This window comes from Babylonia areolata, chromosome 18 (genome assembly GCF_041734735.1).
Source record: "Babylonia areolata isolate BAREFJ2019XMU chromosome 18, ASM4173473v1, whole genome shotgun sequence".
Lineage (NCBI taxonomy): Eukaryota > Metazoa > Mollusca > Gastropoda > Neogastropoda > Buccinidae > Babylonia > Babylonia areolata.
This window is the reverse complement of record NC_134893.1, coordinates 648,098-666,362: the sequence shown is the minus strand read 5'-3', so window position 1 is coordinate 666,362 and position 18,265 is coordinate 648,098. Positions and strand designations below refer to the sequence as shown.

Here is an 18,265-nt window from a genome sequence, read left to right as displayed (position 1 = left end):
CCTGAACAAAGTACACAATGCAGTAGATACATAAAGCTGATGATGTCCCCAGGGGCCTGACGGATGAGACGGAGATCCTCAAGTTCCTGCAGCATGGCACACTGGTGGGTCTGTTGCCAGTGCCACACCCCATCCTCATCCGCAAGTACCAGGCCAACTCCGGCACCACCATGTGGTTCAGAACATACCTCTGGGGAGTCATCTACCTCAGGTGGAGGGGGAAGAGGGGGTTTGGGAGGGGGAGGGGGGGGAGCACTATTGTCTGTCTCTCCTGTGTTGTGCTGTGCTATTGGTGGTGCTGTTATAGACTGTTGTGTATGTGTCTGGCATAGCTCTGTGTGTGTGTGTGTGTACATGCTTTGTTGTTGGTGGTGCTGTTATAGACTGTTGTGTATGTGTCTGGCATAGCTCTGTGTGTGTGTGTGTGTACATGCTTTGTTGTTGGTGGTGCTGTTATAGACTGTTGTGTATGTGTCTGGCATAGCTCTGTGTGTGTGTGTGTGTACATGCTTTGTTGTTGGTGGTGCTGTTATAGACTGTTGTGTATGTGTCTGGCATAGCTCTGTGTGTGTGTGTGTGTGTGTGTGTGTGTGTGTGTGTGTGTGTTGGCGACTCATACATGCATGTCTGACTGACTTCCTGGTTGAACATTGTATCCTGAGTGGTGGTCTGGACGCTAGTGGTTCAGGAGGAGGGACCACTGTCCTGTGTGTACATGTGCCAAGAACTCAGCACTGTGTCGGGGCAGGGGGGGTCATGGCAACAAAAGGCTTGTCACTGGCAAAACTGTAGAAAAATCCACTTTGCTAGGAAAACCAGTCCACTTTGCTAAGAAAAACCAATCCACTTTGCTAAGAAAAACCAATCCACTCTGAAGGAAAAACCAATCCACTTTGATGGGAAAACCAATCCACTTTGCTAAAAATTTTAAAAAAAACCCAACCCAATCCACTCTAATGGGAAAAGGAATCCACTCTGATGTGAAAACCAGTCCACTTTGATAGGAAAACCAATCCACTTTGCTAAGAAAAACCAATCCAGTCTAATGGGAAAACCGATCCACTCTGATAGGAAAACCAATCCACTTTGCTAAGGAAAACCAATCCACTTTGCTGAGAAAAACCAATCCACTTTGCTGAGAAAAACCAGTTCACTCTAATGGGAAAACCAATCCACTCTGATGGGAAACTCAATCCACTTTGTTAAGAAAAACCAATCCACTCTGATAGGAAAACCAATCCACTTTGCTGAGAAAAACCAATCCACTTTGATAGGAAAACCAATCCACTTTGTTAAGAAAAACCAATCCACTCTGATTGGAAAACCAATCCACTTTGATGGGAAAACCAATCCACTTTGAAAGGAAAACCAATCCACTCTGATAGGAAAATCAGTCCACTCTGATAGGAAAACCAATCCACTCTAATGGGAAAATCAGTCCACTCTGATAGGAAAACCAATCCACTCTGATGGGAAAACCAATCCACTTTGATAGGAAAACCAATCCACTTTGATGGGAAAACCAATCCACTTTGATAGGAAAACCAATCCACTCTGATAGGAAAATCAGTCCACTCTGATAGGAAAACCAATCCACTCTGATGGGAAAATCAGTCCACTCTGATAGGAAAACCAATCCACTCTGATGGGAAAACCAATCCACTTTGCTAAGAAAAACCAATCCACTGTGATGGGAAAACCAATCCACTTTGCTAAGAAAAACCAATCCACTGTGATGGGAAAACCAATCCACTTTGCTAAGAAAAACCAATCCACTCTGATGGGAAAACCAATCCACTCTGATGGGAAAACCAATCCACTTTGCTAAGAAAAACCAATCCACTCTGATGGGAAAACCAATCCACTCTGATGGGAAAACCAATCCACTCTGATGGGAAAACCAATCCACTTTGCTAAGAAAAACCAATCCACTCTGAAGAAAAAACCAATCCACTTTGCTAAGAAAAACCAATCCACTTTGCTAAGAAAAACCAATCCACTCTGATAGGAAAACCAATCCACTCTGATGGGAAAACCAATCCACTTTGAAAGGAAAACCAATCCACTCTGATAGGAAAACCAATCCACTTTCACTTTGATAGGAAAACCAATCCACTCTGAAGAAAAAACCAATCCACTTTGCTAAGAAAAACCAATCCACTTTGCTAAGAAAAACCAATCCACTCTGATAGGAAAACCAATCCACTGCTGTCAGAAAGAAGTAAAAAAAAAAAAAAAAAAAAAGGATGGTGTTGCATTGTGGCAACTCAGTGTGCCTGGAGAGAGCGGCCCACATGTCACACAGAAAAGTCTGTTGTGACAAACAGTAATGAACAGAACAAACACATACAGTACAATTTTGCATTCACAGAAAAGTCTGTTGTGACAAACAGTAATGAACAGAACAAACACATACAGTACAATGTTGCATTATGAATGCCTTTTTGTTGTGACAAAACAGTAATGAACAGAACAAACACATACAGTACAATGTTGCATTCACAGAAAAGTCAAAATATGTTTTGTTTGGTTTTAATTTATGGAAAGTATACTCTAAAGATAGTTATTGTTTATTCAAGTTTCAGTTTAGTAGGGCAACTGAGTTTGAAATATGGTTTATTGACTAAAAAGCCTTCTGTGTATAATTTGTTGATTAATTTGATATAGTATAACTGCTGTCATTTAGGTCATAAAAAGTAAGAGGGATACAAAGCTGATCAATAAAACTGCACTGAATGATTTGTCAAGTAATTCAGTGAGGATATGACATCTCTGTCAGTCTAGCTAAAGGGGAGATGACAACAACAAGGAATGACATCTCTGTCAGTCTAGCTAAAGGGGAGATGACAACAACAACAAGGAATGACATCTCTGTCAGTCTAGCTAAAGGGGAGACAACAACAACAACAAGGAATGACATCTCTGTCAGTCTAGCTAAAGGGGAGATGACAACAACAAGGAATGACATCTCTGTCAGTCTAGCTAAAGGGGAGACAACAACAACAAGGAATGACATCTCTGTCAGTCTAGCTAAAGGGGAGATGACAACAACAAGGAATGACATCTCTGTCAGTCTAGCTAAAGGGGAGATGACAACAACAAGGAATGACATCTCTGTCAGTCTAGCTAAAGGGGAGACAACAACAACAACAAGGAATGACATCTCTGTCAGTCTAGCTAAAGGGGAGATGACAACAACAAGGAATGACATCTCTGTCAGTCTAGCTAAAGGGGAGACAACAACAACAAGGAATGACATCTCTGTCAGTCTAGCTAAAGGGGAGACAACAACAACAACAAGGAATGACATCTCTGTCAGTCTAGCTAAAGGGGAGATGACAACAACAACAAGGAATGACATCTCTGTCAGTCTAGCTAAAGGGGAGATGACAACAACAACAAGGAATGACATCTCTGTCAGTCTAGCTAAAGGGGAGACAACAACAACAACAAGGAATGACATCTCTGTCAGTCTAGCTAAAGGGGAGATGACAACAACAACAAGGAATGACATCTCTGTCAGTCTAGCTAAAGGGGAGACAACAACAACAAGGAATGACATCTCTGTCAGTCTAGCTAAAGGGGAGATGACAACAACAAGGAATGACATCTCTGTCAGTCTAGCTAAAGGGGAGACAACAACAACAACAAGGAATGACATCTCTGTCAGTCTAGCTAAAGGGAGATGACAACAACAACAAGGAATGACATCTCTGTCAGTCTAGCTAAAGGGGAGATGACAACAACAACAAGGAATGACATCTCTGTCAGTCTAGCTAAAGGGGAGACAACAACAAGGAATGACATCTCTGTCAGTCTAGCTAAAGGGGAGATGACAACAACAACAAGGAATGACATCTCTGTCAGTCTAGCTAAAGGGGAGATGACAACAACAAGGAATGACATCTCTGTCAGTCTAGCTAAAGGGGAGATGACAACAACAACAAGGAATGACATCTCTGTCAGTCTAGCTAAAGGGGAGATGACAACAACAAGGAATGACATCTCTGTCAGTCTAGCTAAAGGGGAGACAACAACAACAAGGAATGACATCTCTGTCAGTCTAGCTAAAGGGGAGACAACAACAACAAGGAATGACATCTCTGTCAGTCTAGCTAAAGGGGAGACAACAACAACAAGGAATGACATCTCTGTCAGTCTAGCTAAAGGGGAGATGACAACAACAAGGAATGACATCTCTGTCAGTCTAGCTAAAGGGGAGACAACAACAACAAGGAATGACATCTCTGTCAGTCTAGCTAAAGGGGAGACAACAACAACAAGGAATGACATCTCTGTCAGTCTAGCTAAAGGGGAGACAACAACAACAAGGAATGACATCTCTGTCAGTCTAGCTAAAGGGGAGATGACAACAACAAGGAATGACATCTCTGTCAGTCTAGCTAAAGGGGAGATGACAACAACAAGGAATGACATCTCTGTCAGTCTAGCTAAAGGGGAGATGACAACAACAACAAGGAATGACATCTCTGTCAGTCTAGCTAAAGGGGAGACAACAACAACAAGGAATGACATCTCTGTCAGTCTAGCTAAAGGGGAGATGACAACAACAACAAGGAATGACATCTCTGTCAGTCTAGCTAAAGGGGAGACAACAACAACAAGGAATGACATCTCTGTCAGTCTAGCTAAAGGGAGATGACAACAACAAGGAATGACATCTCTGTCAGTCTAGCTAAAGGGGAGACAACAACAACAAGGAATGACATCTCTGTCAGTCTAGCTAAAGGGGGATGACAACAACAACAAGGAATGACATCTCTGTCAGTCTAGCTAAAGGGGAGACAACAACAACAAGGAATGACATCTCTGTCAGTCTAGCTAAAGGGGAGATGACAACAACAAGGAATGACATCTCTGTCAGTCTAGCTAAAGGGGAGACAACAACAACAAGGAATGACATCTCTGTCAGTCTAGCTAAAGGGGAGACAACAACAACAAGGAATGACATCTCTGTCAGTCTAGCTAAAGGGGAGACAACAACAACAAGGAATGACATCTCTGTCAGTCTAGCTAAAGGGGAGACAACAACAACAAGGAATGACATCTCTGTCAGTCTAGCTAAAGGGGAGATGACAACAACAAGGAATGACATCTCTGTCAGTCTAGCTAAAGGGGAGACAACAACAACAAGGAATGACATCTCTGTCAGTCTAGCTAAAGGGGAGATGACAACAACAAGGAATGACATCTCTGTCAGTCTAGCTAAAGGGGAGACAACAACAACAAGGAATGACATCTCTGTCAGTCTAGCTAAAGGGGAGATGACAACAACAAGGAATGACATCTCTGTCAGTCTAGCTAAAGGGGAGACAACAACAACAAGGAATGACATCTCTGTCAGTCTAGCTAAAGGGGAGACAACAACAACAAGGAATGACATCTCTGTCAGTCTAGCTAAAGGGGAGACAACAACAACAAGGAATGACATCTCTGTCAGTCTAGCTAAAGGGGAGACAACAACAACAAGGAATGACATCTCTGTCAGTCTAGCTAAAGGGGAGAGACAACAACAAGGAATGACATCTCTGTCAGTCTAGCTAAAGGGGAGACAACAACAACAAGGAATGACATCTCTGTCAGTCTAGCTAAAGGGGAGACACAACAACAAGGAATGACATCTCTGTCAGTCTAGCTAAAGGGGAGACAACAACAACAAGGAATGACATCTCTGTCAGTCTAGCTAAAGGGGAGACAACAACAACAAGGAATGACATCTCTGTCAGTCTAGCTAAAGGGGAGATGACAACAACAAGGAATGACATCTCTGTCAGTCTAGCTAAAGGGGAGACAACAACAACAAGGAATGACATCTCTGTCAGTCTAGCTAAAGGGGAGATGACAACAACAAGGAATGACATCTCTGTCAGTCTAGCTAAAGGGGAGACAACAACAAGGAATGACATCTCTGTCAGTCTAGCTAAAGGGGAGACAACAACAACAAGGAATGACATCTCTGTCAGTCTAGCTAAAGGGGAGATGACAACAACAAGGAATGACATCTCTGTCAGTCTAGCTAAAGGGGAGACAACAACAACAAGGAATGACATCTCTGTCAGTCTAGCTAAAGGGGAGATGACAACAACAAGGAATGACATCTCTGTCAGTCTAGCTAAAGGGGAGATGACAACAACAAGGAATGACATCTCTGTCAGTCTAGCTAAAGGGGAGATGACAACAACAAGGAATGACATCTCTGTCAGTCTAGCTAAAGGGGAGACAACAACAACAAGGAATGACATCTCTGTCAGTCTAGCTAAAGGGGAGATGACAACAACAAGGAATGACATCTCTGTCAGTCTAGCTAAAGGGGAGACAACAACAACAAGGAATGACATCTCTGTCAGTCTAGCTAAAGGGGAGATGACAACAACAAGGAATGACATCTCTGTCAGTCTAGCTAAAGGGGAGACAACAACAACAAGGAATGACATCTCTGTCAGTCTAGCTAAAGGGGAGATGACAACAACAACAAGGAATGACATCTCTGTCAGTCTAGCTAAAGGGGAGACAACAACAACAAGGAATGACATCTCTGTCAGTCTAGCTAAAGGGGAGATGACAACAACAAGGAATGACATCTCTGTCAGTCTAGCTAAAGGGGAGACAACAACAAGGAATGACATCTCTGTCAGTCTAGCTAAAGGGAGATGACAACAACAACAAGGAATGACATCTCTGTCAGTCTAGCTAAAGGGGAGACAACAACAACAAGGAATGACATCTCTGTCAGTCTAGCTAAAGGGGAGATGACAACAACAAGGAATGACATCTCTGTCAGTCTAGCTAAAGGGGAGATGACAACAACAAGGAATGACATCTCTGTCAGTCTAGCTAAAGGGGAGAACAACAACAAGGAATGACATCTCTGTCAGTCTAGCTAAAGGGGAGACAACAACAAGGAATGACATCTCTGTCAGTCTAGCTAAAGGGGAGACAACAACAACAAGGAATGACATCTCTGTCAGTCTAGCTAAAGGGGAGATGACAACAACAAGGAATGACATCTCTGTCAGTCTAGCTAAAGGGGAGATGACAACAACAAGGAATGACATCTCTGTCAGTCTAGCTAAAGGGGAGATGACAACAACAAGGAATGACATCTCTGTCAGTCTAGCTAAAGGGGAGACAACAACAACAAGGAATGACATCTCTGTCAGTCTAGCTAAAGGGGAGATGACAACAACAAGGAATGACATCTCTGTCAGTCTAGCTAAAGGGGAGATGACAACAACAAGGAATGACATCTCTGTCAGTCTAGCTAAAGGGGAGACAACAACAACAAGGAATGACATCTCTGTCAGTCTAGCTAAAGGGGAGACAACAACAACAAGGAATGACATCTCTGTCAGTCTAGCTAAAGGGAGATGACAACAACAACAAGGAATGACATCTCTGTCAGTCTAGCTAAAGGGGAGATGACAACAACAAGGAATGACATCTCTGTCAGTCTAGCTAAAGGGGAGACAACAACAACAAGGAATGACATCTCTGTCAGTCTAGCTAAAGGGGAGGACAACAACACAAGGAATGACATCTCTGTCAGTCTAGCTAAAGGGGAGACAACAACAACAAGGAATGACATCTCTGTCAGTCTAGCTAAAGGGGAGACAACAACAACAAGGAATGACATCTCTGTCAGTCTAGCTAAAGGGGAGAGACAACAACAAGGAATGACATCTCTGTCAGTCTAGCTAAAGGGGAGACAACAACAAGGAATGACATCTCTGTCAGTCTAGCTAAAGGGGAGATGACAACAACAAGGAATGACATCTCTGTCAGTCTAGCTAAAGGGGAGAGACAACAACAACAAGGAATGACATCTCTGTCAGTCTAGCTAAAGGGGAGATGACAACAACAAGGAATGACATCTCTGTCAGTCTAGCTAAAGGGGAGATGACAACAACAAGGAATGACATCTCTGTCAGTCTAGCTAAAGGGGAGATGACAACAACAAGGAATGACATCTCTGTCAGTCTAGCTAAAGGGGAGAGACAACAACAAGGAATGACATCTCTGTCAGTCTAGCTAAAGGGGAGATGACAACAACAAGGAATGACATCTCTGTCAGTCTAGCTAAAGGGGAGACAACAACAACAAGGAATGACATCTCTGTCAGTCTAGCTAAAGGGGAGACAACAACAACAAGGAATGACATCTCTGTCAGTCTAGCTAAAGGGGAGATGACAACAACAAGGAATGACATCTCTGTCAGTCTAGCTAAAGGGGAGATGACAACAACAAGGAATGACATCTCTGTCAGTCTAGCTAAAGGGGAGATGACAACAACAAGGAATGACATCTCTGTCAGTCTAGCTAAAGGGGAGATGACAACAACAAGGAATGACATCTCTGTCAGTCTAGCTAAAGGGGAGATGACAACAACAAGGAATGACATCTCTGTCAGTCTAGCTAAAGGGAGATGACAACAACAACAAGGAATGACATCTCTGTCAGTCTAGCTAAAGGGGAGATGACAACAACAAGGAATGACATCTCTGTCAGTCTAGCTAAAGGGGAGATGACAACAACAAGGAATGACATCTCTGTCAGTCTAGCTAAAGGGGAGAAGACAACAACAAGGAATGACATCTCTGTCAGTCTAGCTAAAGGGGAGATGACAACAACAAGGAATGACATCTCTGTCAGTCTAGCTAAAGGGGAGATGACAACAACAAGGAATGACATCTCTGTCAGTCTAGCTAAAGGGGAGATGACAACAAGGAATGACATCTCTGTCAGTCTAGCTAAAGGGGAGACAACAACAACAACAAGGAATGACATCTCTGTCAGTCTAGCTAAAGGGGAGACAACAACAACAAGGAATGACATCTCTGTCAGTCTAGCTAAAGGGGAGACAACAACAACAAGGAATGACATCTCTGTCAGTCTAGCTAAAGGGGAGACAACAACAAGGAATGACATCTCTGTCAGTCTAGCTAAAGGGGAGACAACAACAACAACAAGGAATGACATCTCTGTCAGTCTAGCTAAAGGGGAGATGACAACAACAAGGAATGACATCTCTGTCAGTCTAGCTAAAGGGGAGATGACAACAACAAGGAATGACATCTCTGTCAGTCTAGCTAAAGGGGAGATGACAACAAGGAATGACATCTCTGTCAGTCTAGCTAAAGGGGAGACGACAACAACAACAAGGAATGACATCTCTGTCAGTCTAGCTAAAGGGGATACAACAACAACAACAAGGAATGACATCTCTGTCAGTCTAGCTAAAGGGGAGATGACAACAACAAGGAATGACATCTCTGTCAGTCTAGCTAAAGGGGAGAGACAACAACAAGGAATGACATCTCTGTCAGTCTAGCTAAAGGGGAGACAACAACAACAACAAGGAATGACATCTCTGTCAGTCTAGCTAAAGGGGAGATGACAACAACAAGGAATGACATCTCTGTCAGTCTAGCTAAAGGGGAGATGACAACAACAAGGAATGACATCTCTGTCAGTCTAGCTAAAGGGGAGATGACAACAACAAGGAATGACATCTCTGTCAGTCTAGCTAAAGGGGATGACAACAACAACAAGGAATGACATCTCTGTCAGTCTAGCTAAAGGGGAGATGACAACAACAAGGAATGACATCTCTGTCAGTCTAGCTAAAGGGAGATGACAACAACAACAAGGAATGACATCTCTGTCAGTCTAGCTAAAGGGGAGACAACAACAACAAGGAATGACATCTCTGTCAGTCTAGCTAAAGGGGAGATGACAACAACAACAAGGAATGACATCTCTGTCAGTCTAGCTAAAGGGGAGATGACAACAACAAGGAATGACATCTCTGTCAGTCTAGCTAAAGGGGAGATGACAACAACAACAAGGAATGACATCTCTGTCAGTCTAGCTAAAGGGGAGACAACAACAACAAGGAATGACATCTCTGTCAGTCTAGCTAAAGGGGAGATGACAACAACAACAAGGAATGACATCTCTGTCAGTCTAGCTAAAGGGGAGACGACAACAACAACAAGGAATGACATCTCTGTCAGTCTAGCTAAAGGGGAGACAACAACAACAACAAGGAATGACATCTCTGTCAGTCTAGCTAAAGGGGAGACAACAACAACAAGGAATGACATCTCTGTCAGTCTAGCTAAAGGGGAGATGACAACAACAACAAGGAATGACATCTCTGTCAGTCTAGCTAAAGGGGAGATGACAACAACAAGGAATGACACTGCACTGTTTGTTTTATTTGGGATGTTACTACTATGTCAGAGTAAGCAAGCTGGAGACAGACAGCATGAATAATACTGCACTGTTTGTTTGTTTGTTTGTTTTTATTTTGGGGGGATGTTACTACTATGTCAGAGTAAGTCAGCTGGAGACAGATAGCATGAATAATACTGCAATGTTTTGGTTTTTTTATTTTGGTGGGGATGTTACTAATATGTCAGAGTAAGCAAGCTGGAGACAGATAGCATGAATAATACTGCAGTGTTTTTTTTTTATTTTGGGGGGATGTTACTACTATGTCAGAGTAAGCAAGCTGGAGACAGATAGCATGAATAATACTGCAGTGTTTTTTTTTATTTTGGGGGGATGTTACTACTATGTCAGAGTAAGTAAGCTGGAGACAGATAGCATGAATAATACTGCAATGTGTGATTTTTCATGAACTTTGTTAAAAGATTGCATTGTGTCAGTGTAAGTAAGTGAGTAAGTGGGAGAGAAAAATGTGAAACTGTCTCCCCCAACACCCTTCTTTTTTTTCAGGAATGTGGACCCACCGATATGGTACGACACCAACGTCAAGTTGTTTGAAATCCAGCGGGTGTGAGAAACAAGGGAAGAAAAAGCCAGCAGTCATAGGATTCCAGATTTGCAAGATGAGAAGAAGAGACCTAACTAACACTTGATGTTATTCCCTCCCCCCACCCTTTGCTGTTGTCTGCATTTAGATGTCCATCACTCGTACCATCATCAGGGGGAGTTAACCACACAGGTTTGGAATGCAAGAATGTTAATGAATGCTGAAGATGTCATCCATGAATTGTTACTGCTTGTTTGTGAACTATTAGCAGTGCAGAGCTTGTTTAACTTGACATTAGAAATCAGTCAAGAGTAATTCAGCAGCTTGTTAGCATTTAAAAGAACTGGTCTAATCTGTGGAGAGGGGTGTTGTCATGTTCGCTGTGGGTCTGTGAGGCATGGCAGTGATTAGTGTGATGCAGGTTTGAAGGGATGTTATGTTCTGTTTTGGGGGTTCAACTTTTCTATTTTGGTACAGCTACACAGGCAGAAAGGAAAGAAGTGTGATCCCCAGGAAGCAGGAAGTGCACCTCATGCAGGCTGAGCTGATTTCTTGGCACACAGCATCAGTCATGGGGTTGGTGCAACTCAGCAGATTGGATTTCCAGCACATCTTTCAGTGGGGAGGATATCAAAGTGTACAGATATTTGGAGGATGTATGCAGTTTGTTATTGCTTTGATTGTTGATGGGGTTTGGGGTTTTTGTTTGTTTTTTCTTTTAAACAGGCATGGGAATTGTCCATGAAAACACAGATTTCTGTAAGATTTTTTTTCCACCCTTAAATCACAAGTGTCTGCAGGGTGAAACAAAACATACACACGTGCATACACACACACACACACACACACACACACAGATACTCACACACAGAAACAACACACACAGATTCTCACACACAGAAAGACACACACACACACACACAGATACTCTCACACAGAAACACACACACACACAATTGGATCAGCACAGTATCAGACACCTCATGAACTCAGTTCACATGCTGCTGCCACCCATCTTGTTCACTTGTGTGGCCAGCTCTTTGTGTCCATCTGTTGGTCACTGTGTGTCCTGTTGGTCACTGTGTGTCCTGTTGGTCACTGTGTGTCCATCTGTTGGTCACTGTGTGTCCTGTTGGTCACTGTGTGTCCATCTGTTGGTCACTGTGTGTCCATCTGTTGGTCACTGTGTGCCTATCTGTTGGTCACTGTCTGTCCATCTGTTGGTCACTGTGTGTCCTGTTGGTCACTGTGTGTCCATCTGTTGGTCACTGTCTGTCCATCTGTTGTTCACTGTGTGTCCATCTGTTGGTCACTGTGTGTCCATCTGTTGGTCACTGTGTGTCCTGTTGGTCAATGTGTGTCCATCTGTTGGTCACAGTCTGTCATGTTGGTCAATGTGTGTCCTGTTGGTCACTGTGTGTCCATCTGTTGGTCACAGTCTGTCATGTTGGTCAATGTGTGTCCTGTTGGTCACTGTGTGTCCATCTGTTGGTCACTGTGTGTCCATCTGTTGGTCACTGTGTGTCCTGTTGGTCACTGTGTGTCCATCTGTTGGTCACTGTGTGTCCATCTGTTGGTCACTGTGTGTCTATCTGTTGGTCACTGTGTGTCCATCTGTTGGTCACTGTGTGTCTATATGTTGGTCACTGTCTGTCCATCTGTTGTTCACTGTGTGTCTATCTGTTGGTCACTGTGTGCCTATCTGTTGGTCACTGTGTGTCCATCTGTTGGTCACTGTGTGCCTATCTGTTGGTCACTGTGTGTCCATCTGTTGGTCACTGTCTGTCCATCTGTTGTTCACTGTGTGTCCATCTGTTGGTCACTGTGTGTCCATCTGTTGGTCACTGTGTGTCTATCTGTTGGTCACTGTGTGTCCTGTTGGTCACTGTGTGTCTATCTGTTGGTCACTGTCTGTCCATCTGTTGTTCACTGTGTGTCCTATCTGTTGGTCACTGTGTGTCCTGTTGGTCACTGTGTGTCCATCTGTTGGTCACTGTGTGTCTATATGTTGGTCACTGTCTGTCCATCTGTTGGTCACTGTGTGTCTATATGTTGGTCACTGTCTGTCCATCTGTTGGTCACTGTGTGTCCTGTTGGTCACTGTGTGTCCTGTTGGTCACTGTGTGTCCATCTGTTGGTCACTGTGTGTCCTGTTGGTCACTGTGTGTCCATCTGTTGGTCACTGTCTGTCCATCTGTTGGTCACTGTCTGTCCATCTGTTGGTCACTGTGTGCCTATCTGTTGGTCACTGTGTGTCCTGTTGGTCACTGTCTGTCCATCTGTTGTTCACTGTGTGTCCATCTGTTGGTCACTGTGTGTCCATCTGTTGGTCACTGTGTGTCCATCTGTTGGTCACTGTGTGTCCATCTGTTGGTCACTGTCTGTCCATCTGTTGGTCACTGTGTGTCCTGTTGGTCACTGTGTGTCCTGTTGGTCACTGTGTGTCCATCTGTTGGTCACTGTGTGTCCATCTGTTGGTCACTGTGTGTCCATCTGTTGGTCACTGTGTGTCCTGTTGGTCACTGTGTGTCCATCTGTTGGTCACTGTGTGTCCTGTTGGTCACTGTCTGTCCATCTGTTGTTCACTGTGTGTCCATCTGTTGGTCACTGTGTGTCCTGTTGGTCACTGTGTGTCCTATCTGTTGGTCACTGTCTGTCCATCTGGTGTTCACTGTGTGTCTATCTGTTGGTCACTGTGTGTCCTGTTGGTCACTGTGTGTCCATCTGTTGGTCACTGTGTGTCTATATGTTGGTCACTGTCTGTCCATCTGTTGGTCACTGTGTGTCCATCTGTTGGTCACTGTGTGTCCATCTGTTGGTCACTGTCTGTCCATCTGTTGGTCACTGTGTGTCCTGTTGGTCACTGTGTGTCCATCTGTTGGTCACTGTGTGTCCTGTTGGTCACTGTGTGTCCATCTGTTGGTCACTGTGTGTCTATCTGTTGGTCACTGTGTGTCCATCTGTTGGTCACTGTGTGTCCATCTGTTGGTCACTGTGTGTCCATCTGTTGGTCACTGTGTGTCCTGTTGGTCACTGTGTGTCTATCTGTTGGTCACTGTGTGTCCATCTGTTGGTCACTGTGTGTCCATCTGTTGGTCACTGTGTGTCCTGTTGGTCAATGTGTGTCCATCTGTTGGTCACTGTGTGTCCTGTTGGTCAATGTGTGTCCATCTGTTGGTCACAGTCTGTCATGTTGGTCAATGTGTGTCCTGTTGGTCACTGTGTGTCCATCTGTTGGTCACTTTACGTCCATCTGTTGGTCACTGTGTGTCATGTTGGTCACAGTCTATCATGTTTGTCAATGTGTGTCCTATTGGTCACTCACTGTGTGTCCATCTGTTGGTCACTGTGTGTCCTGTTGGTCACTGTGTGTCCATCTGTTGGTCACTGTATGTCCATCTGTTGGTCACTGTGTGTCCTGTTGGTCACAGTCTATCATGTTTGTCAATGTGTGTCCTATTGGTCACTCACTGTGTGTCCATCTGTTGGTCACTGTGTGTCCTGTTGGTCACTGTGTGTCCTGTTGGTCACTGTGTGTCCATCTGTTGGTCACTGTGTGGTTTGTTGGTCACTGTGTGTCCATCTGTTGGTCACTTTGCGTCCATGTACATGAAGAGCTGCAGGCAGTGAACCCTCGGGGGCAGGCTGTCAGACTGAAGGCACTCTGTGCTGGCCACATGACCAAGACATGGGTTCATCACGTGTATCATCCACCAGAAGGAATACTTTGTATGCTTATCTGCCAATACAGTGTCTGTGAGGGTGTGGGTTTGAATCCTGAGTTGGGCAGTTTTTCCTCCAAGTTTGACTGGCAAATCAAAGTTAGCATCCAGTCATTCAGAGGAGATGATAAACTGAGCCCTGTGTGCAGCACATATTTCATCCGGTCATTCAGAGGAGATGATAAACTGAGCCCTGTGTGCAGCACATATTTCATCCGGTCATTCAGAGGAGATGATAAACTGAGCCCTGTGCAGCACATATTTTGCACGCTGAAAAAGAACCAACAGCAACATAAATGTCATCCTCTAGCAAATTTCTGGGGAAGAAGTCATTTCTGATTGGTACACAAATATATACATGTGCATGCACTAAAAGCCTTCATATGTTGGGTTATGCTGTTGGTCAGGCATCTGGTCAGCAGATGTGGTGTAAACACAGCATGTGGATTATCCCAAACGTAGTGACGTCACCTTGAGAAGCTGACAGTGGAACATCCACTATGGTGAAATTGTTGATGGCAGTTCCAGTCCAGACATGTGGGATGGTTAGTTCCAGTGCAGACACAGGGGATGGTTAGACACAGGGGATGGTTAGGTAGTTCAGTACAGACACAGGGGATGGTTAGGTAGTTCAGTACAGACACAGGGGATGGTTAGACACAGGGGATGGTTAGGCAGTTCAGTACAGACACAGGGGATGGTTAGGCAGTTCAGTACAGACACAGGGGATGGTTAGGCAGTTCAGTACAGACACAGGGGATGGTTAGGCAGTTCAGTACAGACACAGGGGATGGTTAGGCAGTTCAGTACAGACACAGGGGATGGTTAGGCAGTTCAGTACAGACACAGGGGATGGTTAGGCAGTTCAGTACAGACACAGGGGATGGTTAGGCAGTTCAGTACAGACACAGGGGATGGTTAGGCAGTTCCAGTACAGACACAGGGGATGGTTAGGCAGTTCAGTACAGACACAGGGGATGGTTAGGCAGTTCAGTACAGACACAGGGGATGGTTAGGCAGTTCAGTACAGACACAGGGGATGGTTAGGCAGTCCAGTACAGACACAGGGGATGGTTAGGCAGTTCAGTACAGACACGTGGGATGGTTAGGCAGTTCAGTACAGACACAGGGGATGGTTAGGCAGTTCAGTACAGACACAGGGGATGGTTAGGCAGTTCAGTACAGACACAGGGGATGGTTAGGCAGTTCAGTACAGACACAGGGGATGGTTAGGCAGTTCAGTACAGACACAGGGGATGGTTAGGCAGTTCAGTACAGACACAGGGGATGGTTAGGCAGTTCAGTACAGACACAGGGGATGGTTAGGCAGTTCAGTACAGACACAGGGGATGGTTAGGCAGTTCAGTACAGACACAGGGGATGGTTAGGCAGTTCAGTACAGACACAGGGGATGGTTAGGCAGTTCAGTACAGACACAGGGGATGGTTAGGCAGTTCAGTACAGACACAGGGGATGGTTAGGCAGTTCAGTACAGACACAGGGGATGGTTAGGCAGTTCAGTACAGACACAGGGGATGGTTAGGCAGTTCCAGTACAGACACAGGGGATGGTTAGGCAGTCCAGTACAGACACGTGGGATGGTTAGGCAGTTCAGTACAGACACGTGGGATGGTTAGGCAGTTCAGTACAGACACAGGGGATGGTTAGGCAGTTCAGTACAGACACAGGGGATGGTTAGGCAGTTCAGTACAGACACAGGGGATGGTTAGGCAGTTCAGTACAGACACGTGGGATGGTTAGGCAGTCCAGTACAGACACAGGGGATGGTTAGGCAGTTCAGTACAGACACAGGGGATGGTTAGGCAGTTCCAGTACAGACACAGGGGATGGTTAGGCAGTTCAGTACAGACACAGGGGATGGTTAGGCAGTCCAGTACAGACACAGGGGATGGTTAGGCAGTTCAGTACAGACACAGGGGATGGTTAGGCAGTTCAGTACAGACACAGGGGATGGTTAGGCAGTTCAGTACAGACACAGGGGATGGTTAGGCAGTTCAGTACAGACACAGGGGATGGTTAGGCAGTTCAGTACAGACACAGGGGATGGTTAGGCAGTCCAGTACAGACACAGGGGATGGTTAGGCAGTTCAGTACAGACACAGGGGATGGTTAGACACAGGGGATGGTTAGGCAGTTCAGTACAGACACAGGGGATGGTTAGTTCCAGTACAGACACAGGGGATGGTTAGGCAGTTCAGTACAGACACAGGGGATGGTTAGGCAGTTCAGTACAGACACAGGGGATGGTTAGGCAGTTCAGTACAGACACAGGGGATGGTTAGGCAGTCCAGTACAGACACAGGGGATGGTTAGGCAGTCCAGTACAGACACACGGGATGGTTAGGCAATCCAGTACAGACACAGGGGATGGTTAGGCAGTTCAGTACAGACACAGGGGATGGTTAGGCAGTCCAGTACAGACACAGGGGATGGTTAGGCAGTTCAGTACAGACACACGGGATGGTTAGGCAGTTCAGTACAGACACAGGGGATGGTTAGGCAGTTCAGTACAGACACAGGGGATGGTTAGGCAGTTCAGTACAGACACAGGGGATGGTTAGGCAGTTCAGTACAGACACAGGGGATGGGTCTCAGGGTCATGGAGGTGAAACTTGGTGAGGTCAGTGCAAAATATATAGTACAGTAGTAATCTTTTGAAACTTTTAAACTAGAAATAAAACAGAGGGTAGCCCTTGGTTGCTGTCAATTTACACACTGAACATCCTGTTCTCTGGGGGGACATTCCCCCTTGCCCTCCCCTAGGTTTTTACAGTTGTTGTTGTTGTTGTTTTCAAGCAATTCTCATGCCTGTTTGAATCTGTTGGGAATGTGACATGTGGTTGGTCACTAGGGATACAGGAAAGCATTCCATTTGAATTGTGTACTGTATGTGGGGTGAGACTTGTACAGTGGTTGTGTGAAATACAGCAAAGTGAATGGGTTGATACTGTTCTTTCTGCTTCCTTCATTCTGGACGGAGTTTTTTCTTTCTTTTTGTTTTGGGGAGTTTCCTTTTTTTGTGTGCATTTTGTTGTGAGCTCAATGATATCCAGCAGAGTTGTGTTTGTGTGTGTATTTGTATGTGTAAAACATGCATGCACATTTTTGTGTCTTTAGTGTGAGAGTTTGTGTTTGTCAGTGTATGAGAGGACATTGTGTGTGTGTGTCAATGTGCGTGCATGTTTATGTGTACTGGTGTGAGAGTGTGTGCATATGTTTATGTGTCAAAGTGTGTATGTATGTGGTTTATGTGTGTTTTTTTGTTTATTTTCTGGTGGGTCAGTGTGTGTGTGTTTGAGGCAGTGGGCAGTGGTTCAGCTTGGTTGGATGGATGTGACTGTGTGCTGCTGGGAGTTGTAAGTCCAGATGGTAGCAGGTGCCCTGACCAACACCTTGGTTTGATGTGACTGTGTGCTGCTGGGAGTTGTAAGGCCAGATAGTAGCAGGTGCCCTGACCAACACCTTGGTTTGATGTGACTGTGTGCTGCTGGGAGTTGTAAGGCCAGATGGTAGCAGGTGCCCTGACCAACACCTTGGTTTGATGTGACTGTGTGCTGCTGGGAGTTGTAAGGCCAGATGGTAGCAGGTGCCCTGACCAACACCTTGGTTTGATGTGACTGTGTGCTGCTGGGAGTTGTAAGGCCAGATGGTAGCAGGTGCCCAGACCAACACCTTGGTTTGATGTGACTGTGTGCTGCTGGGAGTTGTAAGGCCAGATAGTAGC

At 45.0% G+C, this 18,265-nt stretch overlaps 1 protein-coding gene across 2 annotated transcripts in view; it reads left to right on the top strand.

Annotated features, from left to right (window-relative positions):
* The window catches only part of LOC143292349 (protein HID1-like), a 97,973-nt gene extending 85,875 nt beyond the window's left edge, over window positions 1-12,098 (top strand). The window contains exons 21-22 of one of the 2 annotated variants that reach the window (XM_076602540.1): window positions 53-211; window positions 10,762-12,098. In XM_076602540.1, the coding sequence (XP_076458655.1) occupies window positions 53-211; window positions 10,762-10,825 (223 nt within the window). In that variant the 3' untranslated portion in view covers window positions 10,826-12,098. The remainder of the gene's footprint in view (window positions 1-52; window positions 212-10,761) is intronic. The other variant, XM_076602541.1, reaches the window with a different exon arrangement.
* Window positions 12,099-18,265: the final 6,167 nt, after the last annotated feature.